This window comes from Aotus nancymaae, unplaced genomic scaffold (genome assembly GCF_030222135.1).
Source record: "Aotus nancymaae isolate 86718 unplaced genomic scaffold, 86718_ANA_hifiasm-v0.15.2.pri h1tg000059l, whole genome shotgun sequence".
Classification (NCBI taxonomy): Eukaryota; Metazoa; Chordata; class Mammalia; order Primates; family Aotidae; genus Aotus; species Aotus nancymaae.
This window is the reverse complement of record NW_026988473.1, coordinates 73,440,503-73,468,429: the sequence shown is the minus strand read 5'-3', so window position 1 is coordinate 73,468,429 and position 27,927 is coordinate 73,440,503. Positions and strand designations below refer to the sequence as shown.

At 35.9% G+C, this 27,927-nt stretch overlaps 1 protein-coding gene across 2 annotated transcripts; it reads left to right on the top strand.

Moving 5' to 3' along the window:
* Positions 1-381: 381 nt before the first annotated feature.
* CHORDC1 (cysteine and histidine rich domain containing 1) lies at positions 382-22,660 on the top strand. Of its 2 annotated transcripts, none has more exons than XM_012444820.3 (11): positions 382-572; positions 4,661-4,710; positions 7,318-7,374; positions 8,344-8,501; positions 11,145-11,248; positions 11,862-11,917; positions 16,432-16,502; positions 17,496-17,601; positions 19,645-19,764; positions 20,173-20,235; positions 20,502-22,660. In XM_012444820.3, the coding sequence occupies exons 1-11, from the start codon at positions 509-511 to the stop codon at positions 20,646-20,648; spliced, it is 996 nt and encodes a 331-aa protein (XP_012300243.2). In that variant the 5' UTR covers positions 382-508; the 3' UTR covers positions 20,649-22,660. The 2 variants fall into 2 exon arrangements, with proteins under 2 accessions (XP_012300243.2, XP_012300242.2); XM_012444819.3 differs by having other exon boundaries at positions 383-572; positions 11,859-11,917.
* Positions 22,661-27,927: the final 5,267 nt, after the last annotated feature.

Genomic DNA, 27,927 nt, shown 5'->3' with positions numbered 1-27,927 from the left:
ATTTGGAAACACTGTACGATTGCACACTTATTGTGCACAGCTAAGGGGTCAGAAGATACCCACCGGGCTGTCAAAGGCGCAGCCTCAAGGCAAGGAAGAAGGATGCCGGGCCGCAGAGGATGAGAGGAGATGCCCATTGCCAGTGAGGACTGGGGAAGTCAGGAGACAGCTGTCAGTCTCTTGGACGCCTTCAGTTTCTGCCCAGTACATTTCTCTTCCGCTGTTGTCTGGGTTCCACCTCCGACCCCCAGCTGCTACCAGATGCAGCAGTCCGACCTATGGTGGCCGGGGCTAGTGCCGGCCTCCTGCCGCTTCCTCCGCCGCTTTCCTTCTCCGCTGCGCCTGCGCGACCGGAAAATTCGCGAAGGTTCCTGAAACGCAACGGATCGTTTCCGGAAGCCGGCAGCCGCCTCGGTCGTCAGACCGGTGCTAGGGACACGGGAGTGGCCACGGCATCCTCTTGCCGTTCCCGGTGTTTGGGCCTTGCCTGTGACGGTGGGAACAGAAAATGTCCTTGCTGTGCTACAACCGGGGCTGCGGTCAGCGCTTTGATCCTGAGACCAATTCCGACGGTAAGAGGAACGCGCCGCCGGCCCTCCCACCCCTCTCCACCTCATCGGCGGGGGAGGCCCATTGGGCCGCAGGGTGTCCGCGGACCTCCCGCAGCCGTCCTCGCGCGGCCCCAGGTCCAGGCCCCTGCTGGGCCTCCCTGGGCTGCGCGCACAGCCCGCCGGCCCCCCGCCTGGTGCGCCGCGTTCGCTTGGCTATGGCCCGGCCCCGGCGCGAGAGGGACGCTCCCCTGGATCCACGTGTTTCCCCCGTCGTCCCCGCGCTCCTTTTAAGTCGCCTGGAATTTAGAACAAACACCTTTCTCCTCGGGCCCCCTAGTCTCTGGGGAAGCAAAAGTTAACGAGGTACTGGTGAGCTTGCTTTGCAGTTAGTTCCACAAATAGTGTTGGCTGCGATTGCCTGCGCGAGAGGGAGGCGGGGGTCGGGACTTGTCCCAGGGTGTAAGCCCTGCCTCGTAGAAGTTTGTGTTCAGTCGATCCGCTGTTACAAACCTCTTGCAAGTGTTCTAGGTGAGGGACATAACTCTGTATCTTTACACTGTTGTGATAGGTGCATCCTCGTGGTACGTTAATTATCTTTGTCTTACTGGCGGCCTTTGTTGGGTATTCTTGTTGTGGTCTCCACGTTTTAATATCATTGCTGACTCCGGTATAAAATGATCGAATGTCCACTACAGCATCTAGATGTCGAGTTAAGGATCCAAAGCGAAAGTGACTACTAGGTGAAGGACGGGAAATGATCAATGAATTGAGATTTTGATTGACGAAGAAGTGAGATGATTCCTTGCGTATTGTGGGAAGTGACAGCACGTTTTCAGATTGAACTAGCATTTAGTTTATGTCTTCCGCATGTTAGACAGTATCGCTTTATCATCTTATTTAATCTTCATAACAACCGTGGGAAGCATGCGGTATTAATTAGATCCATTTGATTGAGAAGCTCAGTTCAGTGAGGTAGTATTAATAACATCCTTCATCAATTTGGGGGAGATGAAAACTGATGCCTTTTAAACTCTTCACCTCTGAGATGTTTGAAATACTTTGGCACACAGGTAAATTGATGGCGTTATTAAAAATAAGACCATTGATACAGGGTTTTAAGGAAAAGGTAAATCCAACCTATGCAATACTTAAGTTACGGACACTGACATTTTTATGATGCAGATACGGTGCTACTCAAGAGAAAAGTTGTGATTTCAGTGGATGACAAACTTGAGAAATGATTTGAAAGCCCTTTGATTTTGGTAGCCTACGTAAAAAAATAATTGCATTTATGTCTGCAGATATTCTACTTTAATATCGAATATAGGGGAAAGGCTGATGTTTTGCTGTATGAGACAATAAAGCTCAGGGGAGATAGCCATTTGTTGGAAGTCTGTATCCTTGTGTGATTTGGTGCAGTGCCTAGGAAAGAGAAAATGACCAGGAGAAACAAAGAATAAACATTCTCAAGAATTGGGTTGTCAGCAGTACCCGATACAGCAGAGAAATTCCAGTAAGATCGCTGAAACTTCAATAAGATCGCTAAAAGTATATTTACTTAAGCGAAATGAGGGCTTTTTTTAGAGACTTAGAATACATTTTTCAAGTAAGTTGGTTAAGTGAATGGAAGGAGAAGAAAATGGAGATACGGAGTAGGAGACAAGAACTAAATAGTAAGGTTGGCTGGTTTTATGGGAAGAGGTTTGACGTACAGTTGACAGAAATAAGTTAAACAAGTAAATACACAAGCAAGTTCCATTTTGCATGATGCCAGATGCTGGATCTGCCATCTTAAATATCTTTTGAAATCTACCCTAAATGCTTTTTTTCTTGGTGCTATGGCATAATTACCATGCTTCTTGACTTAGAGTCTCATGATTTTTTTCCCCTTATAGACAGAAATTAGACTCCCTTTTAAGCTGATAGAACGTTTTAACTTGTAACACAAGTTAAAGGGTGTTTGAGGGAGACACAGTTGGCAACTTGCATATGTAAACACTTATTCTAGAATAAACACAGCTTCACAAACAGTATTTTATTTAATCCACGTATATGAGGAAAACTGAAGGAACTAGTAGCAAGCAGCAGTGAGGAATTTAGCCAGGGTCAGACCCAATGTTAGAAGCCCTGGATAGTTAATAACTACTACTGTGTTGTGGCTTCTTACCCACAAAATATTAATTTTATCAAAACTCTTAAAACTGATAAAGGATAAAGAATGTCCAGCTGCTTATTACTTCTCGTTTTTGAAAGCACTGGTTTTCTAATTGTGTTCTTACTAGTTGTATGGTTTGGATCTGACTCATTCCTGCTCCCATGCTGCCAAAATTGACTAGTATTGTGACATTTTATGCCTCTGACTGTGTTAAACATTGTACATTTTATGTCTCTGACTACCTTAAATTTGGTATTTGAAAATACTGTATCTATTCTCTATTTCCATTCCCCTCTCAACTTCATGGCCTTCTGCATATCCATTTCTACTTCCAATCTCCTTTTTCAGCCCTTAATTCCACAACTACCCTTTATTAGTAGCATCTTTCTGATCCATGGGTTTACTTACTGTATCAGGAAGTTACCTAACAATTTGTTTCTACAGTAGCTAGTATCTGCGCAGCACATGGTTACTAAGGAAGCAATACTGGCTAGTAATACAGGGTAGGGAGACACCTGTGAGCACCAGGAATTACTTATTTTGAGGCAACACCAGGAATCAGGTGGTAGAGCAGGGGTGTCCAATCTTGGCTTCCCTGGGCCACACTGGAAGAAGAATTGGGCCACACGTGAAGTATACTAACACTAGTGATAGCTAATGAGCTTAAAAATATATTTTTTATAATGTTTTAAGAAAGTTTACATCAGGAGGCTGAGGCAGGAGAATTGCCCGAACCCAGGAGGCGGAGGTTGCGGTGAGCCGAGATCGCGCCATTGCACTCCAGCCTGGGTAACAAGAGTGAAACTCTGTCTCAAAAAAAAAAATAAAAATAAGAAAGTTTACAATTTTGTGTTGGGCTACATGCAGAGTCATTCTAGGTGGCATGTTGGACAGCATTGTAGAGCATCGAAAGCTCAATAGACTTGAAAGGTTGAAAGATGTTTTATAAGCAGACTGCAGAGGCATGAAGCTGTTACCTGATTTTAATTAAAAAAAAAAATACTCCATCTTGCAAGTTATAATAAACCCATTTATATAAAAGAATTAAGTAAAGATTGATGGTGTAATGGGGAGGGAAGTCTAGAATAACACCCAGTGAGAATCCTGAAAATAGACTGTAGAACTTTAGACCTTTTTTTTGGAATGTGGGGACAGCAGCTTGCTCTGTTGCTCGGGCTGGAGTGCAGTGGCGTGATCTCAGCTGACTGCAACCTCGGCCTCCCAGGTTCAAGCTATTCTCCTGCCTCAGCCTCCCAAATAACTGGGACTACAGGCATTCACTACCACACCTCACTAATTTTTGTATGTTTAGTAGAGATGGGGTTTCACCTTGTAGGCCAGGCTGATCTCTATCTCCTGACCTCAGGTGATCCGCCCACCTCAGCCTCCCAAAGTGCTGGGATTACAGGCATGAGCCACTGGGCGCCAGCCTAGACGTCTTTTTAGTGAGGTTTTTACCTAGGAATTAACTGCTGTCTAGGAAAGTTAAATTAGCAATTAGATACTCTGAAAAAATTTTACAATATTTAAAAGGCTAAGCCTGTTCTTACAAAATATCTTTTAGAGAATCTCTTGTGAAACCTTTATGGATTAATGCATGCAAGAATACTTAGAGTTTGATAGTACATCTGTAAAAGCAGATTTGAAAAATGAAGGTCAAAATTTGGGGGTTTCAAGTTTTGTTACTAAGCAAATTTTACTACCAAGATTAGAGGAATATAAAATATAATTGTTAAACAATTCTGTATTGTTTTTATCCATAGCCATCATACTCTTGAATGAGAATTTTTAATACATTGCACTTCGTGCTGCACATCAAACTCAGTCATTTGTACCTTTTTAACATACCTGTGTTTGGAAAAGGATTAAAGATGAACACCTTCAGGAGATAATCATGTATACGTTTTTCTTCATTATAATGAGTGGTACTTTTTTTCTTCTCTGTTTTCTCCAGAGGCTTGCACATACCACCCAGGTGTTCCAGTCTTTCATGATGCCTTAAAGGTAGGAACTATATTTTCATTTCCTTCATATCTGTGTGGTAAATTGAGAGATGTAATACTAAATCTTTTTTCTCAGCTAGTGACTTTGTTCTTAATGACCTTTGGGGAGGTGCTTTAAGCGTATACTCCACTAAAGGCAAAGAAGACAGTAGATGGTGATCTTAAGGTCTTTTCCAGTAATAAAATTGTATTATTTATATTTTAATTTTTTTTTTTTTTTTTTGAGATGGAGTCTCACTATGTCGCCCGGGTTGGAGTGCAGTGGTGCAGTCTTGGCTCCCTGCAACCTCCGCCTCCCAGGTTCAAGTGATTCTGCCTCAGCCTCCCGAGGAGCTGGGATTACAGGAGTCCACCACCACGTCTAGCTAACTTTTGTATTTTCAGTAGAGATGGGGTTTCACCATGTTGGCCAGGCTCGTCTTGAACTCCTGACCTCAAATGATCCACCTGCCTCAGCCTCCCAAAGTGCCGGGATTACAGGTGTGAACCACCATGCCTGACCTTAATTCTCGTTTTCAACACCTCTTTCTTCCCTTTTGTAATATTTTGGAAAAATAGAGTGGTTGTATTGAATCTCAGTCTGTCACTGCTGACTATAACAGCTCTGAAGTTCAGAAAAGATATGCCAGTCTCAGGACAAACACGTAAGTTTAGAGTGTTTTTTTCCTTAAAAGAAATGTTACCTATTTTCCAGCTATACTTCTTTGATGTTCTGGAGAATTAGTCGAATGTTGCTTGACTAGATTTTTGCTGGTCATCTTTTTAAAATTCATGATAATATGATAAAGAGTTTCCTTTGTATATCTCAAAAGAAAATGCTATAGTGGAGCTGCCACGCTTTTAGGTACTGTTACTTTGGTTCTCAGGAACATAAGTAGTATTAACTTGTTTAAATATTGCTAGTGCCCTTCAAGTGTCTAGTTATACCTTCCAGAGAGTAGTTAGACTCTTTTGGCTTCACTGTTATGCCACCAAACCTAACCAAAGATGTATTAGTCTGGTTAGTTCTGAATGAGGAAAACAGAGCAGGCATTCAGTAGGGCAAGTTGAGACCTTACTCCTCCTTACATATTGTTAGTTTTACAGATCTTTGTGGTGGTGGAAACTGTGGTGCTGTGGTGCCATTGCTCTTTTTTTCTCTCACCCGCACTGTTAATCATTTCAAGTCTTAATGATTTCACTTTGAAGTATTTTTGCTTCTCTTCTGCAGTTGCAGTGTTTATTATTGTCTCTATTTTATAACCATATCTTAAAGTCCTAGACTTTCCAAGATTATTGGATTTCACAGCCCAGAAGATTTCAGATAAAATGTATATATACGTCAATATAGGGAGACTAGTTTTCTATTTGACCAAGTAAGAAGTTAAACATTGCATTGACAAAAGAAAGACTATTTTAATATTAGAAGGGACATATTCATAGAAAGGGCAGTTTTGCTGAAAAAAGACAGCTAGCAACCTTATATCACATAACTTAAATTTATCTTTCCTTTTCTCATTGTACTGAGGACTAGCATAGAATCCAGATTGGCATTTGGGAACAGCTGGCCTACCTATGTCATGTTTTACATCTATGTATCATAGTATCTGACATAATTCAGTACATGATTAAGACAGTAAAACTTTTTCTCTGTAGAATAACTTTTCTGTTGACTGTATTATTGATGCTGTTTAAACCCTGTATTTAATGTAGTAATTGACCTACATCTCAATTCACAGTAAAAGAGAACTAAATTTGAAAATAAAGGAAAATTTGAATTACAGGATATTTGAAATTTCCTTTAAAGAAAAGGAACCTACAAGTGCATATTGTGGAAAAAAATACTGCCAAATTTTTATGCAGTCTATTGGAAAATCAGAGAGGTCCAGGTGGATATGTGCAAAGTTGCTTCTTAATCTGCATTAAGGCGCAAATCTTAATCTGAAGTTCCAAGTTTTGAGATTTTGCATTTTTGTTTCTCTTTTCTCTATAATACATTGGAATTAAGAGATGGTAATTATTAAAGCCATTTTTTGGTGAGCCACTTGATAGTTTGTTCAGAAATTACTAATAGTAATACAATTTCTGTGCCTTTATCCTTCTCACTGAAAAGATCACTTCACCGTCAGAGACTTAATAGTGCTTTGGTTGCTGTGTTAATGTGTTGTTCTGAAAATAGAATGCTTATTGTGAAACTAAAATGGATTTTGTTTAAAAACTAAATTATAGTTATTATCTTTAATGTAACAGATTCAAAAGTAAAATACCTATACTTACTTTGAATATTCCTTAAATATGTTATAATTTTAGGAATTATACAGTGTTTTTCTTCTAAAAAGCCAGACATGATTGTTGAAAACAGAAGCAGTTTTTGTTTTATAAACGTGCTTCCTTTGATGATAGGCCACAGCACAAATCACTTAAACATTGGTTAATTGGCTTTTTAAAAATCAAAGACTAAAGTTCATTTCACTTGATTAAGTGAATTATATACAACACCAAAATTTTACACTCTGTTTACATGCAAGTTACTGCAGGATACAAGTAGATCAGTGCAAGTAGAATGTGTTAGTGGGTCATGGTTCCCATGCAAATAGAGTTTTTAGTGCCTTTCTCATATTTTTCATAGGGTTGGTCGTGCTGTAAGAGAAGAACAACTGATTTTTCTGATTTCTTAAGTATTGTTGTAAGTACTAATTTTTTTTTTTCTAGATTATCTCCCTAAAAGTACACATTATAGAAAGCTTCAGATTTGAGGAGTCTGATTTCTGATATTGATTGATTGGTCTTCATCAGCTTGCAGATAACACCTTTTAAAAAGCAGCTCATCTCCCTTCCACAGCTTCTGAAATAAAGAATCTGTTTTGGAAGTTAACATTTTAAGGTATTAGTTCCTCGCTTGTGATTTTAGATTTGTTCTTTCTGTTATATTGAAAGAACATCAAGAAGGAAAAAGTGATAAGCAACAAGTTAAAGCCTTTTCAGTTAGGAATGATAAAGTTTTATCTAATATAAGATGCTATTGAAATACATCATTTTGTATACCACTAAGAAAGAAAACGAAAGCTGCTAACAAACTGATAAGCTATTGATTGTACCATTTCAGAGGTGTTAAAAGTGTATATGATCATTCAATAGAACGTAGTAGAAAAGTAGCTAACATTTGTTGAAGGTTATCACCTGCCAAATGTGCCAGGCATTTTATTATTCAACCCTCTCAGAAAATATCTTATGTGACATTGCCTCCATTTTACAAATGAGGAAATGGAGGTTTAAAAAGATGATCTTGCTTAAGGTCATATAAGTAATAACTAGGTTGAGAACTGAGTCTCACATTGAGGACTTTTTGAGTAACAGATATTTCTGTATAACTAGTTTTTACGGTTCTTTGTGAGGTTCTCCAGAATTATTCTAATGTAAACAAGAAGTTTATGCTATATAATAGAATAAGTAGATGTTTATGAAGTGTAATTCAAAGGCTTTTTAAAAAGCCTTCATTCATACAGGACATTTGGTATTCTGTTTTTAATTTCTTAAAATCAGTATAATGAAACTGGAGAAAATGTGAAATAGAATTTATCAATAAAGAACTGAAAAGATAGTGTCTCTGTCATCACGTGTAAAATAGATAGCTCTTAATATCTTTCACTAACAGGGCTGTACAAAAGGTAGACATAATAGTGAGAAGCCACCTGAGCCAGTCAAACCTGAAGTCAAGACTACTGAGAAGAAGGAACTATCTGAATTGAAACCGAAATTTCGGGAACACATCATTCAAGCCCCTAAGCCAGTAGAAGCTATAAAGAGGCCAAGGTATATTTTATACAGTTACCTATTTTTGTCACACTTGAATAATAGTATTTGTTCATGGTACTTTGTGATTTAGCATGATACCATTTGTAGCTACTATGTAGGCCATCAGGCATTGAATCATTTGGCTTCTCCCTTAAATCTGCCTTAAATTTTTATTTCTCTTCAACTTGAGAGCACGTGCACAATACAGCTTCATAGCAGATTCGCATATTGTGCTGTCATAATTACAGAGACATGTATCATCAGGGTGGGGGAGTCACGCATTTTTCTTGTGCCTTGGAGTACATCTTTTTCACTGTGGCATGGTGAAATTCTTTGAAGCAGTTTTCCTTGTCATGGAATGAGTTTGAAGTGGAACAGAATGCAGAGGCCTAATAACGCATCTTTACTTTCAGATGCCTGAAAATTGCTGTTCTTCTCATTACCACTGGTGAATTTTTAATGCATTTGATTTGGATGGCATATTTGTGAAAGTAGTCTTAAAACAACTTTTGCTCATTGTACAATAGAATTGTACAGATTCTTCATACTTGCCTTCTGATAACCAGACTCTCTATTCCCACACATGTATATTGAGTACCTGTGTTGAACCAGGTCTTCTTCATGCTACACTTGTGCTACAATTGCTTTAGAATCAAACTACAGAACTTAAAAAAAACAGGTGATTTTTTGAGGGGGCTGCAAATAGGCACCTATTGAAATTTTTATTCGTGGTATGAACTCATGCTTTTCCCCTTATTGTCTATTGATCCTACTTAAATTCGTAGAGTATTGAATAATATAGAACCAAGATAAGAACCCTAAGAGACTTTAGACATTAATTTGTTCATTAGCACTCTGAAGATTACTGCTAAGTAAACTACTCAGGATGAGTTTATTCTCTCTCCATCTTATTCATAGTCAGAAGAGACTATTGAATGCCATGTTGGCCAATTTAGCAGAAAAATAATTGGGAAAAGACAAAACTTCTGTCATGACTCATTCTTAATCTAGTAATATAATAGTGTCTTTACTATGATACTATGAGTTAATTTTTTCTTTAATGGGCTATTATTTTACTTAAAGTGCAGTGAGAGGCCAGGCACTATGGCTCAAGCCCATAATCCAGCACTTTGGGAAGCTGAGGAGGGAGGATCCTTTGAGCCCAGGAGTTTAAGAACAACCTGAACGAGAGCCTCTCTCCAAAAAAAAAAAAAGAAAAGAAAAGAAAAATTAGCTGGGTTTGGTGGTGTGCTCATGTAGTTGCAGCTGCTCAGGCTGAGGCAGAAGGATCTTGAGATTCACTCTTAGGAGAAAAATTAAATATTTTATCCTAAATTCATTTGGTGGTATTATAAAAATTATGAGGATATAGGTTTTTACATACTTTTTCTTTTTTAAGAGACAAAGTCTCTTTCTTACCCAGGCTTTAATAAAGTGGCTATAGCTCACTGCAGTCTTGAACTCTTGGGCTCAAACCATCCTTCCGCCTAAGCCTCCCAGACTGTAGGTGTATCCTACTATGACTGTGTTAGTCCATTTTCACACTGCTTTGAGGAAACATGCGAGACTGAGTAATTGATAAAGACAAAGAGGTTTAATGGATTCCTAGTGCCATATGGCTGGGGAGGCCTCAGAATCATGGCAGAAGGCAAAGGCGGAACAAAGGAATATCTTACAGGGTGGCAGGCAAGAAAAAACCATCAGATTTTCTGAGACTTATGGACCATCATGAGAACAGCATGGGAAAAAGCTACCCCCATGATTCAGTTACCTCCCACCAGGTCCCTCCCCACAACATGTGGGGATTATGGGAGCAAGAATTTAGGATGAGGATTGGGGTGGAACACAGGGAAACCATATCAGTGACTAATACTTTTTGTTTTGTGGAGATAGGGTTCTATTATGTTGCACAGCCTTCAAGCAGTCCTCCTGCCTCAACCTCCCAAAATACTGGGATTGTGGGCATAAGGGACCATGCCTTGCCTGTGTACTTTTAAAATGCCTCGTCAGTTTTTTCATTGTGGATATAGGATGAATAGCCTACAATTTCTATTTTTATTGCTTTGTTTATTCGTATGCTTAATACTTATTTATTGAATGGACTTAAATTGTGTATACAATACTTAGCCATTATGAAATGTTAGAAGATATTTTTTTAACCCTACTGAACTTGCCTTGCAATACGATTATAGCTGATTCATAGATGCATATGCCATTGTCCACATGAATTATCTCCACTGGTAGAAGTGAGTACAGATTCGCTTAGAACTTACTTATATTTCCTGTTTATTATGTGCTCGGCATTTAGCTTGGGCATGGGATGTAAAACTACTTTATGTTCCTTTCCTCAGCATTAGTCATCTTGAAAAACTTGGATTCTTAGTCTTTATTCCCTTCTCATTAGTGCAACTGATTAATAAATATGCTGGCAACAGTGTGATTATTTGAGACTTAACTATTCTAATATAAAGAGCTTTTCTGTTCAGACAGAATGTAGATACATTGTAACAATTATTTGTAAAATATTTTAAACTTTTTAATGGGAATCATTTGATTCACAAAGCATTTGGTTTCTCAAAAAGCTTTTAAAGTTATTAATTTGGAGCACAAATAAATATTTTGGTATATTAATAATGGTAATAAGGTTTCAAAATTCTTCAGCCCAGATGAGCCAATGACAAATTTGGAATTAAAAATATCTGCCTCCCTAAAACAAGCACTTGATAAACTTAAACTGTCATCAGGGAATGAAGAAGATAAGAAAGGTAAGATTTTATTTTGTTTTATTGTAATTTGTTTTCTGGTACAGTTAAGCAGTTATTTAAAAGTGAGAGCAGCAGTTTACTGAATATAAATAGGGAAAAGTAGCACATTGTAGTTAAAAAATGTATTTTCTTATAAATGTCAGGTACAATATGCTACAAATACTCCAGAACTAATAGGTTAATTCCATATGTCTTTATTGAAAATGAGAACCCATGGTAATTTTTTTTTCTTTTATGGTTCATTACTTTTTAAAGAATGAGCTAAGTGTCTTTGATAATTTAAAATATTTTCTTGCACATTCAGTATTCTCTAACCTTACACCTGGTACCATGGGAGGGAAACACCCTTTCATGATTTCTTTTACAAAGTTAAGATATTGGATATAACATTTTGTTATGGAACAAAACTGCATTGTTGAAGACATCATGTCCTCAAAAAAAAAAAAAAAAAGAAGAAATGTGTCATATATCATTTTGAAGATATAGGCAAAACCTGGTCACAGTTGTTTTTTTAAAAGTATTGTTTTCTGGAAGAACCTACTTTTTAAGAATGATGCTCCAGCAAAGTTCTATTTTAACTTTTTAATTTGATTTTCTTTCTTTGTTTCAGAAGAAGACAATGATGAAATTAAGATTGGGACCTCATGTAAGAATGGAGGGTGTTCAAAGGTATATATTAAAAAATTTGTGATGTGCTATGAAGTAAAATTTTAATTTTGAGGAAAGTGCAGTTCACTGACTCAATTCAACAAATACTTGCATGTGATTATATATTGGACATGATGCTGGAGACTAGGGCTACAGTATGGATAAGAGACTCAGTCTGAGTAGCATCATGTCCAATAGAATAATGGAAATAAGTAATTCCAATTTACTTATTAACATTTACTAAGTACTTATTATGTGCCAGACATTTTACGGGCTGGAGACATAGTATCAATTAAAGCAAAAATCTCTGTCCTTACAGAGCTGATATTCTAGAATGGGGAGAAGAGCAACAAATAAGTAATTAGATATCACAAATCAAGATGATTGGAATAAAATAGAACCTACGGAGGAGGGCTTGGGAGCTGTTTCCTAAGATTATCGGCAAAGTCCTTTTTGACATGGTAACACTAAATCAGAAATCTTCATGTTGTACTGGATGGACTATGTAAACCTGGGGGAAGAGTGTTTTGGATGGAGAAGCTTGAGCAGAGGCTTTAGAACTTGGCTATTCAAGAAATAACAAGGTCTGTAGAGCTTGGGCAAGGATAGCAGTTAGGGGAGGTAGACAAGATTATGGAGGTTCTTAGAAGCCATGATGAGGTATTTTGGCTTTATTCTAAGTATTATGAGAAGCTATCACTTGCTTTAGGGAAGGGTTTTAAAAAGATTCTGTGGATGGTGAATGGTAAATACATGGTGATGGAACAGGAGTGGAATTGGAAGAAGAGAAACCAGCTAGGATGCTGTTATGGAGGACCAGGCAGTGGGATTGGAGAGTAGTTGTGTTGAGAAGTGATTAAATATGGGATGCAGTCAAACATATCAATAAGGCCTTTCCCTGCCTCTCCTACTTGATGTAAAATTTGCATATCCTCCAATGTTTCTTCTCCCTCTCCTTTTTTCTCCATTGCTCTTAATCACTTTATATTACTTATTTGGCATGTTTGTTTTGCTTATGAGCTATACAATCTAATTCCCCCTGCTGATGTAAAAGTTGTGAGGATAGGGATTTTTGTTGTTGTTCTTTGTTGCATCTTGAATGCTTAGAATAGTGCTTGTAGAATGAATGATACATTTTGGAAGTACAGTGTACAGATGGTTCCCAACTTAACATGGTTAACAGTGGTATCATCAGGATATAACCACATTGCAAGCAAAGGAGCTTCTGTCTGTGTTAGCCGGATTTGCTAATGGACTGGATAGAAGGGAACTCAAGCATCTGGGTAATTGGTGACATCATCAGCCAACAAGGTGAAAATGGGGTGGGGGCAGGTTTGCGCTTGTTCCTCATGTTAAGTTTTAAATCATTTAAGGAATGGAGATCTAATTGTATTTACATGTATATGAGGTAGAAGAAGTAGATAAAAGGGAATGAGTAATTACTGGAGTGGGGAAGGCTGTACAAATGGTGGGATAATGAAGATCAAGGAGAAGGCATCAGATGAGTTTTGAAAAGTGAATGACAGGGAAAACAGAAAAAGGGTATTTCAAGCATAAATAATAGCAGAAGTATAGAGAAAATTATGTGATGATACAAATTTGCTGCTGTGGAGTTGAGATGAACACAGATAAGTAGGCCTGGCCAGATCCTAAAGGGTTTAGTAGTACAGGGAACTTAGATTGTATGTTAGATTGTGGAGGCCATTGTAATTGGAGAAATTTTGAATATTTTTATTGAAATATAACATTGAAGTTTGTTAAAGGATATACAAATATAAGTTTGTAGCTCAAGGGATTTTCACAAAGTGAAACACATCAGTGCAGACCACTCCTTAGACATTTTATTACTATCTCAAATGTTTTCCTGTCAACATAGGTTAGTTTTTTTCTGTTTCTGAATTTAATGTAAAAGTAATCATAGAATATGTACTCATGTTCATCTTCTTTTGAATAATAATGCTTGCTTTATTAATCTTTGTTGCATGTAGCTGTAGTTTTGTTTTTTTATTCCTTTTAGATATGTCATTATTTATATGTGCCACAAATAATTTTTGCTTTATATTGTCCTGTAATTTTAAAAAATCGTTATGAATAATGCTATTATGAACATTCTTTTTGAAATAGAGTTTCACTCTTGTTGCCCAGGCTGGAGTGTAATGGCATGATCTCGGCTCACTGCGACCTCTGCCTCCCAGGTTCAAGTGATTCTCCTGCCTCAGCCTCCTGAGTAGCTGGGTTTACAGGCGCCCGCCACCATGCCTGGCTAATTTTTGTATTTTTACTAGAGACAGGGTTTCACCATGCTGGCCAGGCTGGTCTCAAACTCCTGACCTCAGGTAATCCCACCTCCCAAAGTTCTGGGATAACAGGTGTGAGCCACTGCACCCGGTCTGTTATGAACATTCTTGTCAATGACTTGTGACACATGTACACATTTCCATTTCTAGTATTTTGGAGATTTTTTTTTAATTTTGGCATATGTGCATTGTACTTACCAGTTAGTTCAACATCGCTAATCTGAAATGCTCCAATGAGCATTTCCTTTAACCATCATGTTGGCTGTCAAACAGTTACAGATTTTGGAGCATTTTGGAATTTTAGATTAGGTATGCCCACATGTAGATCTTTAGCATTAACAGATACTTCCACGTAGTTTCCAAAGTGATTGTATTTCTTTACATTTCTACCAGCAGTATGTGAGGCTGGTTCAACTTGTCCTACAGTTCGTTAAAATTTTGTTACGCCAGTTCTGCTTTTTTAAATTTTAACCATTCTAGTGTGTGTGTGTAGTATTTTCATCATGGTTTTGATTTGTACTTCCCTAATGATAAGTGCTTTCACATGTTTATTAGCCATTTTTATATCTTTTTGTGAAGTGTGCAGAATCTTTTACCTATCCCTCTAATGTCTCTTTCTTACCAATTTGTAGGAATTCTTTTTTTTTTTGAGACGGAGTTTCGCTCTCGTTACCCAGGCTGGAGTGCAATGGTGTGATCTCGGCTGACTGCAACCTCCGCTTCCTGGGTTCGGGCAATTCTCCTGCCTCAGCCTCCTGGTTAACTTGGGATTACAGGCACGCGCCACCATGCCCAGCTAATTTTTTGTATTATTAGAGACGAGGTTTCACCATGTTGACCAGGATGGTCTCGATCTCTTGACCTCATGATCCACCAGCCTTGGCCTCCCTAAGTGCTGGGATTACAGGCTTGAGCCACCGCGCCCGGCCTGTAGGAATTCTTTAAATGTTTTAGCTTTGAGTCTTTTGTCAGAAATTCTGTGCTTTTTCACTCGCTTAATCACTTTAATAAACACAGGCTTTTTAATTTTAACGAAATCCAATTTGTCCATTTTCTTTATGACTAGTGCTTTCTATGTCTTATTTAAGAAATTGTTGCTTACTTCAGGGCTGTGAGTGTTTTCTCATGTATAGGCATATTTAAATATGTGAATGACCTGGAACTGCTTATTTTATAATTAGGTGTGACTCTGATGTAATTAAAGAACTTTAAACAAGAGGGTGATAGTAATTTGATAATTAATAGAGAACAGAAATTGAAGGCTAAGTAATGAATTAGTAGAAACCTGTTAGTATAGTCTGATTGCTTAAAATCTGCTAGCTTATGAGGAAGATTAACAAATTAAATTGATATATTCAAATCAAATTGATGAGATTTCATTATAGATTACCTATGGGTAGAGGGAGAGGAGAAGCTGAAGAACTACAGGATTTTGCTTTGAGAAACTGAGTTTGGTGCCATCAAATAATATGGGGAAAAGAATAGACTTTGGGGGCAGTAGCATTAAGTTTAGATGCTAACATACTGAGTTTTATGTTTTTATGAAATATCTTGAGATATACACATCTAGTACTGTACTTTGGATTTATAAAAGATAAACACAGAATTTTATTTTCTGTTTGTAGGTAGTCGCTATAAATACAAAAATAGAAAATATACTACTGGCTACATCCATGTTTTATTAACATAATTTTTTGTGAATTCATCTGTAGAGCCTCCATCTACAGCAGCAATGGGGCCCGGATCTTCCAGACAAACCCTGGATATATATATAGGTCTGCAGCTCATTTTACCCTTTATAGGGATAAGAAATCACCATCACTCAGGACTTCCAGAATTGCTTATTAGATTTCTCATATTATTTGCTAATACCTACATGGAGTTTATTGTACACATAAGTCATGCCGTAACTGTATTTCTGTTGAGAGTATTAATCTGTTGGCTTCAACATTGTTTTCTAAATTTAAGTACTTGAATATGATTGGATGGGATCTCATACTCCGAAGGCTGAAAGTACCTTAATATGACTTTCTCACAGGGCCCTAAAACTTAACCAAGTCCAAAAGGGAATCATTTTTCATTTTTTAACAGAATGGCATGGGATGGATTTATGAATTTTGTAGGTAATTGTCATTTAAGTATTTTGCAAAGTTCGTAGAGGTCATCAGTACTGCAAATATGTATGAGATGTAACTGTGAGATATGCAGCTAATTTTTTTTCCTCTGTTTCTCTTTTAGACGTATCGGGGTCTAGAGAGTCTAGAAGAAGTCTGTGTATATCATTCTGGAGTACCTATTTTCCATGAGGGGTAACTTATGCATGACTTACTAAAATACTCTGTGGTAGAATTTACAAAGTTAAACAGGTCTGTCTTTAAACATCGTTTGCTAATGCGCTGTGTTATCAGGCATTTTACTTACATTGTCATTAACATCTTCACAATAACCTACAAATCACAGGGGTTTGTATGTTTCTACATGAGAAAACAGAAACAAGGTTAACAGTTCTTAAGTGGTCATTGTGATATAAACCCCCTGTTTTTCTTTATACCCTATGTTTAAAAGTGATAACTCTCTATTTGGGCTAAATTTTTTGTTTGAAGGACTGTCCTACACATTGCAGGGCATTTAGAATTTTGGGTCGTGGGGCACTAAGATACCATTTTCCCAAGAAGACCCATACTCTTCCACATTCCTCAGTTGAGAGGAACCTCTCCTGTATTATGTTCTAGTTTATAGAAATGCACCATTGTAAGAATCTTCCACTCTGTTTCCACATTCTTCAGGATCCAAAACCTGAAGTTTTGCCTTGAGTTTTGTCTTCCTCTTTTCAGTTTATCTCAAATAAATAATAGTGGGTATAACCTACTTTGAGGTATGTTGTATAATCATTAAATTTTAATTTGTTTATATTGACTTATTGAAATAGGTTATAATTCTTTGGTCATAAAAGTTTTTGGTAGCTTCATGAGGAAACTGGAGTGTGAGCCATACTGAAAAGCTGACTTGGAGTATGTGATGGTTTTAAGTGACTTCATTCAGGAAGACTATACTTGCAGGGATCTTTTCTATAGTTTGTTAAGTGTCTACTCAGGAGCTTCAAGATTACTATAATAAACAGCATCCTGGTTTTAAAATATAGTCTCCCTGATAGATACTTTACATTTATATTTAGCTGTTCAGTAACTTAGATACTTGAGTTGCACTTACTGACTTCTTAAAAAGTCAGATTTATCCATAAAATACTTCTAGATTTAATTGGTTGTGAGATTTTATTTCTGAAATTTTTCTGTAATTTAAAGGATGAAATACTGGAGCTGTTGTAGAAGAAAAACTTCTGATTTTAATACATTCTTAGCCCAGGAGGGCTGTACAACAGGGAAACACATGTGGACTAAGAAGGATGCCGTAAGTAACCCTTGAAAAGTAACACACTGGGTTTATATTCATCTGAGTCATTTTTTAAAGATTTGAAATTATTCTGTCTTTAGATTAAAAAAAAAGTTTTCTTTTTTTGCACCATAAAGCTTTGATATGACTACAAAATAAAATGAATCTGAGTCAAGCCACTGCCTTTTGAGCAAAATAGCCATTGTCTATTTTGATGCAAGCATGTGGGGTTTTATGAAATACTTACACCTGACAAAATTGAAGCATTATTTTTTGTCTTTTTTATTTAATAAAATTAGCTCCAGGGCCTGTTCTTACTTTTTGTTTTTAAAAATTACTTTTCTATGAATTTGATGATGTTAAACATTTAGACCTCTGATTATTCTTTTGGCCACTTAAAACTTCATTCAGTCATTTACAGATGCACAGACACTTCACCTAGTGGCCAGAGAGGAGGATAAGCAGTCTTGTTTCAGTGGAATTCTTTTGAATGCCTCTGCTTGCTAATGGGATATTTATCAAAAGGAAGAAAAGAAGCATCAGTTCTACTTCCCTGGAAAGCTTTTTGAAAAGACTTGGGGCTATGCAAACACTTTCCCAAAACCCCATTAAATTGTAAGAGGATGGGCAACTTATTGCTTAATAAGTTTTTGTCTGTTAGTTATTGTTAATGTAGTTTATAATGTATTAAATTTTCAAATTAATTTAGAGATTTCAATATTTGAATATTCTATAGTTGCTGCTTCTTAACAACACATGGTTGGATACTATAAAAATACCCCTGAAGTTATAAAAATTCATCTACCACAAAACTATCAGAAATGTTTTTAATAAAGTGAGAGAATCTGTCTATATTTTGTATAGTCCAGAAATTTGAAAATTTTAGTTTGAAAAAATAAAATGTTGTTTTCTATTATGTTAAGTTTGAGAGTATAATCCTAGATAAAATGATGTATTTTTTCTCGTTTTTTAATGCATGCAGTTTTCAGGTATTAAGTATCTAAACTAATAGCTAAGGGCAGAATTGTGAGTGATATATGTAATTTAAATTTAATGTAATTGTATCAAAACGAAAATAGTGCCTCTTACAACAGTAGTGTCTCAGAATTCTTGAATTATGTAACTAAATTGTTCCCATTTAGATAACAAATCACGATTTGCCTCTAATAAAAAAATAAAATTACTGACAGGGCAGTATACTATTGGTGTGTAGGATTATTTCCATAATCAGAAAATCCAGAAGTTGTTTGTTCTTTATTAAAATGGGAAGAAAGTAATAACTGGTCAGTTTTTTGTTTTGTTCCTAGATTCTGATTTGTAGAAAATAAGTAAGTTTTCTAGTGCACGAGGCTAAGGTGTTGTCTGATTTATCCCACTAAGCAAATGTCTTTCATTTCAGTCTTTAAAGAATGTTTTGATGACAGTACTTAGATTATAGAATGTTAAAATTGGATTAAATTTAGTAGAAGTTCTTAAATTGTCTTTTTAAATGTGTATTAATACTATGGCCCTAAAAGAAAAAACAAAGTGTAGGAATAAGTGTGTTCTCAAATCATACAATTTTTGAAGAATCTTTGTATCATGATATATTTTGTTGTTTAAGCCACTTGGAAAATTTAGAAGTTTTTTGCCCTTAAACATTAAGTGCTTAGTTGTGCATGGTAATTTTTTCTAAGTTAGATGGATTGAATTCCTCTTTTTAAGAAATTAATTATGTGGCACTTTTTTTTTTTAGACAGAGTCTTGCACTGTTGCCCAGGCTGTAGGGCAGTGGTGCGATCTCGGCTCACTGCAATCTCCGCCTCCTGCATTCAAGCAATTCTCCTGCCTCAGCCTCCTGAGTAGCTGGGACTACAGGCGTGTGTCACTATGCCCAGCTAATTTTTTTGTATTTTTAGTAGAGATGGGGTTTCACCATGTTGGCCAGGATGGTCTCAATCTCCTGACCTCATGATCCACCCACCTCAGCTTCCCAAAGTGCTGGGATTAACAGGCATGAGCCACCGTGCCCAGCCCCTATGCAGCACTTTTTAAACTTACAGAGTTTCTCTTATATTACAGGGGAAAAAAGTTGTTCCATGTAGGCATGACTGGCATCAGACTGGAGGTGAAGTTACCATTTCAGTATATGCTAAAAATTCACTTCCAGAACTTAGTCGAGTAGAAGCAAATAGCACATTGGTAAGTACACCTAATAATTTTGAGTAAAAATTCTTTTCTCAACATCATTATTTGTTACTGTATTTTCAAGTATTGTTCATATCTCAGCTGATTTAGGTGTAAGATTTTATGATGACTCCCACATGAAAATAATTTAAATTACTTCCATGAAACTATTTTAAATGAAAATTTCTGCATAACAGAGTTACTGAAACATTCTGGAGATTGTGTAGTAGATTTATCAAGTAACATAGTTCTTAGTTCCCAGTATGAAACTTGAAGCCAATTATTCTTTTTTGTCAATGGCTTTTCTCATATGAAACAAACAATATAGTATTGACCCTTTCTTAAAACAGCTTAATTTATTTTTGTCCATCTTATTTTTATAATCAGTGTTTGGTACCATAAACCTGTGTATATCTTTTTCAGTTAAATGTGCACATTGTATTTGAAGGAGAGAAGGAATTCGATCAAAATGTGAAATTATGGGGTGTAAGTATTACCAATTTATTATAAGAATTTCTTTCCGATAACTTAAGATATCATTTGTAGAATAAAAGACAGTTCTTTAGTAAACATTGATGCAAAGTATAGATATATAACTTAATAGTGTATCCTCCCAAAAAGTTTAAGTCTATATACAAAAGAGGCCTTTAGAAGCTTGGATTTGGGATTATTGGCATAAGCAAGTCTGATGTTTTCCTCTGAGGTTAATAAAACCACCCAGGTTTCTTGTAATTCTCTTTGATATGTTACAGGTGATTGATGTAAAGCGAAGTTATGTAACTATGACCGCAACAAAGATTGAGATCACTATGAGAAAAGCTGAACCGATGCAGTGGGCAAGCCTTGAACTGCCTGCAGCGAAAAAGCAGGAAAAACAAAAAGACGACCCAACAGATTGAGTGGGAGATGGGAGGAAGGCTATTACATATTTCAGAATTCTTAATACTGTGTGAAGTGGTGGCTTGCTGCTGTAATCTTTTGTTGTTGTGTTACTGAATCTGGCATTTCAGGGTTAACGTTAGGTTCTTAAAAGCCAAAGTTAGAGTCTGTCTTTTTGTGCCTCTCATCTTTATTTTGTATAATTTAAGATTGATTATTCATTTCTCCTTAATGGTAGGAACCACAGTTGTGTCCTGTACTTGAAGAGGCTGGAAAATAGCCCATAACCATAATTACAGTATTTCTTTGTATTTCTTTGTTAAGCAGAGAAATATTAAGGAACATGTTTTTTACATCTTTCTATTCCATAATTAGTAAAGCAAGATGAAATGTCTAATTTTAATCAGTTTTTTTCATGGATTTGTGTTTTTACAGTACTTGAAAATATTTAAGGAAGAGATGATGCTCTGCAGTTTTTTTCTATGTGGGATGATCACTTTTTTAAGGAGGATTAAATCTGGGATAGTGTAGTAAGTAAAGGGGAATATATGAATAGTTTAACAAATTAGAATTTGTTTACAACTACTTGAATTTTTAAATTACATCAAAACTTAAATTACTTGCCAAGCAGTATGATGTAAGAGTATAGGAAACATAAATAAGAACACAAAGGTATCCATCTGGTTAAAATTCACCATTTTATAACACTAAGCAATAATCTTAAAAACTTCTTTCCTGAATATTTAAATGTGTTTGTATAGTGTTATGACTAAATTGTTACTGATTATAGAGTAAACCCTCTTAAAACCTTTAATTAGTTAAATATAAAAAGAAATTATATAATTGTCTCCCTGATGGAAAACTATATAAAATTGTAGACTTAAAAAGTTTGTGAAAATGCGTTAGGATATCAGAAAACTAAATATATGGACTTGCTTTATGACTGTCTATTACATGTTAAATAAAATAGCTCAATTCTTTTGGAGTTTTTTTTTAAAGTAATTCATGAAGAGCTTCACAATTCTAGTGATACAATGTTGATTATATATTGTACTTTATTTATATTAAATATACGTAACAGAATTAGATTTGTTTGGAAAGATTTTGAGGCAGTGCAGAGCTCAAGAAGAAAAATTAGGAAATACTACGAAGGCCAAAAGTCTGGAAGAACTTAGAAAGTTTGGGAATAAATTAAACTTATATATATTTAAAATGAAAATAAAAGGGGTTTATTTCCCAAACCCCTCAAGTCTTTTCTGTTTTTTTTTGTATTTATGGAATTCTTAGAAAAAGTTACAAAAGTACTGTTTTCGTTAATAAAGCATATATATCATTCTGCTACCATTAAAAAATAACTTAGATGTAGTTAATATAATTGCTGAAAGGTTACAAATAAAAACTAAAAGATCTGGCAACCAGACTTTCATGACGTTACGCCACCATGACAAGAAACTCTGGGCAGTAAAAGGTGGACTCCCCTAGAGTGCATAAGCATCTAATGCCTTGAGATATATTTAAATTTTTCAAGTTACCTTTCATGATGCAGGAACTATTTAGAGACATGAAGTCTTTATGGGTTGGGGGAAAGGTTGATACTTAGTTTGATTAAAGTTAAGGATTAATATGCCTTTTTTAATACTTCTTTCTGAGGCTGTTTTCCCCTAAACAGTATCTTAATTTGTTATATGTGATTGAAATACTATTTAAAGTAGTGAGTTATTGTAACCTCAGATTAGTTGCATTGATCAAAACGTTGATTTTTTTAATATGTGTATCTATGTATATAGATACACATATATACACACACACACATTATATATATATAGCTTTTATATTTAGTCGGGTTACATTAGTGACCATGGTATTTCATTTCTTGTTTCTTAAGGAGCCTTTGAATTTGTTGTCCAGATAAAAATCTGAATGACATTTATCTTAAGACTCACACATAAAGGGAAGGGACACAGTTATTAGGTAGCATATGTTTTACTGTTGGTTTGTCAAAAAAGTTAATAAAAAATGCTTTACTGATTCATTTCTCTAGAAATTTGCTTTCTTCTTTAGCATTAAAAATAATTATTATAGTAAAGCAGTCAAGGCTGGGTGTATTATATGTATACTTGGTAACTAAACATGGGAAACCTAAAATGCCATTTTTCTTTCATAGCACATTTACTAGTATAAAGTAAGGTCCTGTTAAGTTGAGCCTTTTTATAACCTCTTACTTTGACCTAGTTTTAGGTTGACAGAAAAGTTGTAAAAATATAATACAAGAGTTTTTTATATCTTATATTAATGTTAAAATCTTACAATATCATACAACATCTACAAAACTTAAGAAGTTAACCTTGGTACAGTACTACTAACTAAAGTAGAACATTTAATTTTTACTATGTGTTTTTAGTGAAATTCTTCAAGGTCTTAAGACCTGTCCTACTTTCTTGGTAATAATTTAACCTAGTAATTTATAAGCAATTATGATATGATCAGGAATCCACAAGCGTTTATTGGTTGAAGATGTAACTTCTTGATGTAACTGTATACTGGCAAAGGACTGTAATTATTTTACTTTATTATAATTTATATTTTATACAAGGGAATTTAAGAATTTTCTTCAGAAAATTACTCAACCATTGAAGTGAAGAGAAACTTAAAGAGTTTTGCGAATATTTTAAAGGGACTTTGAGTTATTTCCCTTCTCCAAACTCTTGACTTTTTAACAAAACGTTTTTTAGTCAGTTATTCCCCAGCCTGAAAGTTTATGTCATGCATATATAGTAAGTAAACTCTTAAAAGCTCATTTATGAGGACTGGTATCCCTTTTAGGATATTTGGGTATGTACTCTGTAAATTGTTTTTGTTTTAGCACTCAGGTACTTTTAAATTATGTATTGTAATATTAACAGTTTATTTTGTTGTTGTTTTATTGCAAATTTATTTGACCTGGCATTCATATTTGGTATTTACTTTGTTTTTGCCAGTATCATCATTCTGTGGCCTCAGTTCTGAAATGCAAGCTATTAAATCCAGCTTGTCTTTGGGTTTTGTTAATAGGTTTTTCTGTTTATTTTGATTAGTAGATAGGGTTTTTGTTTGTTTGTTTGTTTGTTTTCCCTGACTGCTTCCCTACTGCCCAGGTATCTTACAACTTGACCTGGTGTTGGATGGTTTGCCTTCTTTAGTTTTGTATATGCCTACGGCTTTACACCTGTGGCACTCTCTCTAAAATACCAGGCTTGCAGAGGTTTTCTTCTTCATAGTTATTGTTTGATTTTAACTTTTTAACAGAATTCTTCATTGCGAAGAGTATCTTTAAAAACAGTTTTTCTGAAGACTGTTTTCATTAAAAACTGATTAGTGACTTGACTTAGTTTTTCCATTTAGTGGGCCACCTTTAATGTCCATTGAAATGGAATAAAACTTCCAGCCCTAAACATTTTTATGTTGCTTAAAGGGTGTGTGTCAAAATAATTCAATTTTCCATTCCTTTTTGATTAGGCAGAGATGCTATTTAAATGTTTAAAATTTTTTTTAAGACATTGCTATGAAAGTAACATTAGTGATTGAGTCTTGAAAAGGGAAACCTTCCTGAACTTGAGGTACTTTTCCCTCCTTCAGTAAAGAGGTTAGATGGGTGTATTAATATTTTTAAACCTCTTGATCCTTCATTTTGCTTATTTCATTTTGCAGTTTCATATTTATTCAGATTTTATTTTTATGATTAACTTGTTAATGTCTGTATCCTGTTTGCTTTGGCCAGCAATTGTATCCCCATTCTCTAGTATTTAGTATTTTCATTGGCTCTTGTAAATGTCAGCCATGCATCACTTAAAGGCTAGTACCTGTTCATTGGTTAGTCAGTGTTCTAAGAACTTTAATGACTATTGACTTAATCTTACCACCCTATGAGGTAGGTTTTTTAATTCTTATATTACAGATGATGAAACTGATTGATGATATTGGTTAAGTAGCTTACCGAGAGTTCAAACTAGTGAGTATAAAGATTTAAAACTCATGCATCCTGACTTTGTGCTGTTTCATGCTCTTAACCACTATTCTATTCTGTTTTTGTCAATTGAGTGAATAGGCTTTATATGAGATGGGCTTATAGCATAGAAAACTATTAATAACAGCCTCCAAAGAAGTTTCAGAATCCTTACTGCACAAAGCACAAAAGTTTTCATTGCCATTTTGATAGTGATATGTAGCTTGTAAATAGTAATTCTTACCTGTGTTAGATAACACATGCAATAAAGCAGCATCAAGTTTAGCTTTGATAGAAGGGAACAATTAGAGTTAGTGTAGAGACAGACCAGTTAGGATGAGGGCGTCAAATACAGCAGCAGCAGTAGGAAGAAAAGAGATTTAGGATCTTGAAAGGTCCTAGGTTTGTGAATTGAGGGAGAGCTTAAACAAGATAGAGAATATAGACAGATTTTGGACGAAACGATTTTCTTGAGGGACTGCTAAGTCCCAGGAATGTTTACAAATCCTCAGGAAGTACTCCAGGCTATTGGTGAGATGTGAAGCTCACAGTGAGGCCTCGTCTGGCTCTCAGGATTTGGAATCATAATAGGCAGTAGTGTAAATTCACTATTTAGCTAACTTTGAGGATGCAACATTGATAGCACTCTGAACTTTGAGAGCATCTTGTTTTTATTTAAAAAAACTGGCAATCCCTGCTTTTGATTATGTTGTTAGTAGGAGTGCACAAGCCTGGGAATAAGTAAATCCAGTAAAGGAGTATTTAGGCTCACCTGCTAAATAATTCTGTGTGCCACCCAAACCATCTGTAATGGATCCCTCCCCTTATGAAAACATTCTTTTGCCAGAATGGGCAAGGAAGGCTGGATGGGCAAAAGCAAAATAAATCTACCACAGACCCTTGATTCTGTTAGTATCAGTGATAAAATATGATTGATAAAACTAGGCATGATATATTCTTAAGGTACAGAAAATGTAGAAGTCTGTGTCAAGAAAACCCATAAGTTTTAAATGGTACTTTAGGTTGATTGTAATGAATGGGATCATTATAATTTTATGTAAAACCTTAAAAGGCTTCCTACTAAAGAAAGCTGAATTCCAGTAACAGATTGAGCCGAGACTACTCAGTTCATATTAGAGGACAACCTAGACTATTTTTGATGCCTTAAAGATTCCTTCAAGTCCACCACCTACCACACCCCCAGTAAATCTACTTAAAATCATCTGTGGGAAAGTGCTGAATGGGGGTGGAGGTGACAAACAAATTTAAGGGAACAGAGAGCCAGTGGCAAGACAATGAAAACCAGAATCTGAAGATAATTTAAAACCTTCAGGGAGAGTCGGTGTCTAATCATCAGACTTAATAATTCACTTCAGTAAAAACTGACTAGGAATTTAGGAAGTATTAGTTACAAGAGGTAACTGAAGCTGTGGACGTAATGATAGCTCTCTCTTTTTATTCGCGTAATTAGAATGTGGCAGACACTGCTAAGATGTTAAGATAGCTTTTCTCTTCAGAGCATCACCATGATTATTTACAGTATAGTTCCACCTGTATTTTACAGATGGAGAAATGGAGGCAAAGGAATGGTGTGTAACTTGCCTCGGGTCACACAGATAGCAAATGGTGAAATTTAATTTTAAAATTAGAAACTGACTCCAAAGTTCTTAAACTCTTAATCATGACACTGAAGCCATCTAAGTCAACATGTAAAACCCAGAATCTAAATGGCCATTTGCTTATTAGTGCTTATTCCTTTCTTTCCTAGTATTAAATAACTAAATTACCATGAAGATAATGTGCTTTCAGTTTTTGCAAGAGTTGAGCCATTGATTCTTACTAAGAACCTCTAAAGGACTAATGGGTAGTTGACAAAAATTAGGGATGGATTTTGCAGCTACAAGACTGAGTCAAAGTAAAAGGCCCATGGCGGTAAATTTGTCCCTTGCAGTCAGTTTGTTCTAAATGCTTGTGCATAGAAATAAAACCTTAGCCTTATTATCATCTGGACTCTGAACAATTTTTGCATCTCGGTATTCGTGTATGTGGACTATTAAAAGGCCACATGCATAGACAGCTAACATAAGTCACTTTGTGGGGGTGAGAGAAACAATTCATTAATATTAAGTATTAGTGTATTAGGCAAACAAGTTCACTCATTTCAATTATGTAAAGCTAGCTGGGTTCCCAGTTCCATCAAGTTAGGGACGATATCCCGTCACATTACAGGAGAAAGACAATCTCTAAAGGTTCTGAAGTTTCAGAATGTTTTAGTGGATTAAGAACCACTTGTAAAATGTTACAAATTGTAGGATACTTCTCCCAAAGAGATCGTCTAGCATACATGGGTGATCTACTTTTCATATTGGTGATTTGCCAGGAAATACTGAGTTCACTTGAAGTTAGTTTTTTAATGGTTTTTCCTCCCAGTGCATTGTTCAGACCTGATAGGTATAAAGTTTATAGATTTTATTGATAATTTTAATAAGATAAAAGTTTGTAAGCATCTTTAATATTATAGTGATTCCTTTGCTTAATTATTTTGTTTTTCATCAAATAAAATCTCCTATGTGCTGGAGATAATTAAACAGACTCTGCTTCCAAGAAAGGGTACAACAAGGATAATAAGAGGTTGTTAAATAAAAATTATGCCAAAGATAGGCCTGTAGAAAGTGTCTGTCGCACATATTTGGTAGATTTTATAGATGAATTTTGTGAAGGATAAATACAGTTCTGAGGGGGAAAAAAGGAGTAGGAGGTAGGCCAAATACAAGAGAGGGGAAGGGAGAAAGAATAATAGGATATGAAGAAGCCTGGCATTGACAGATGGTATTGGCCTGTTCAGAAGCCTTGTTTTTCTAACTTCTAAGCACTAGTCTCACTCAGCATTGGGTTTGGGGCTCTTCTAGATTCTGGCACACCATGATAGATCATGCGGTCAGTAACTAAGTCCTGCTGATTTTCCCCAGTAAAGTGCTTTAGTCTACACCAAGCCTGATCTTTATAGCCCATGCCTAGAATTGGCAACTCCTCCCAAGAAAGAAAACAGTTGGTAGTCTCAGATAGCTAGAAAAGACTTTTTTAGTACATTAGTCTGCAGCACTTCCACAGCTCTTTGATATCTCTAATGTCTTTTGCATCTGATGCATTTTTTCCTATTTACTGCACCTGGGAGCGATTGCCAGTACTACCACATCATTTCTGGTAGTGGAGGTCCCCATTGAAGGGTTTTTTCATAGCCTGTAGCATGATCACATTTAGGAAGATCATTCTGGCTCTAATTAGTATAATTGTGATACAAAGGGGGAAAGGAAATG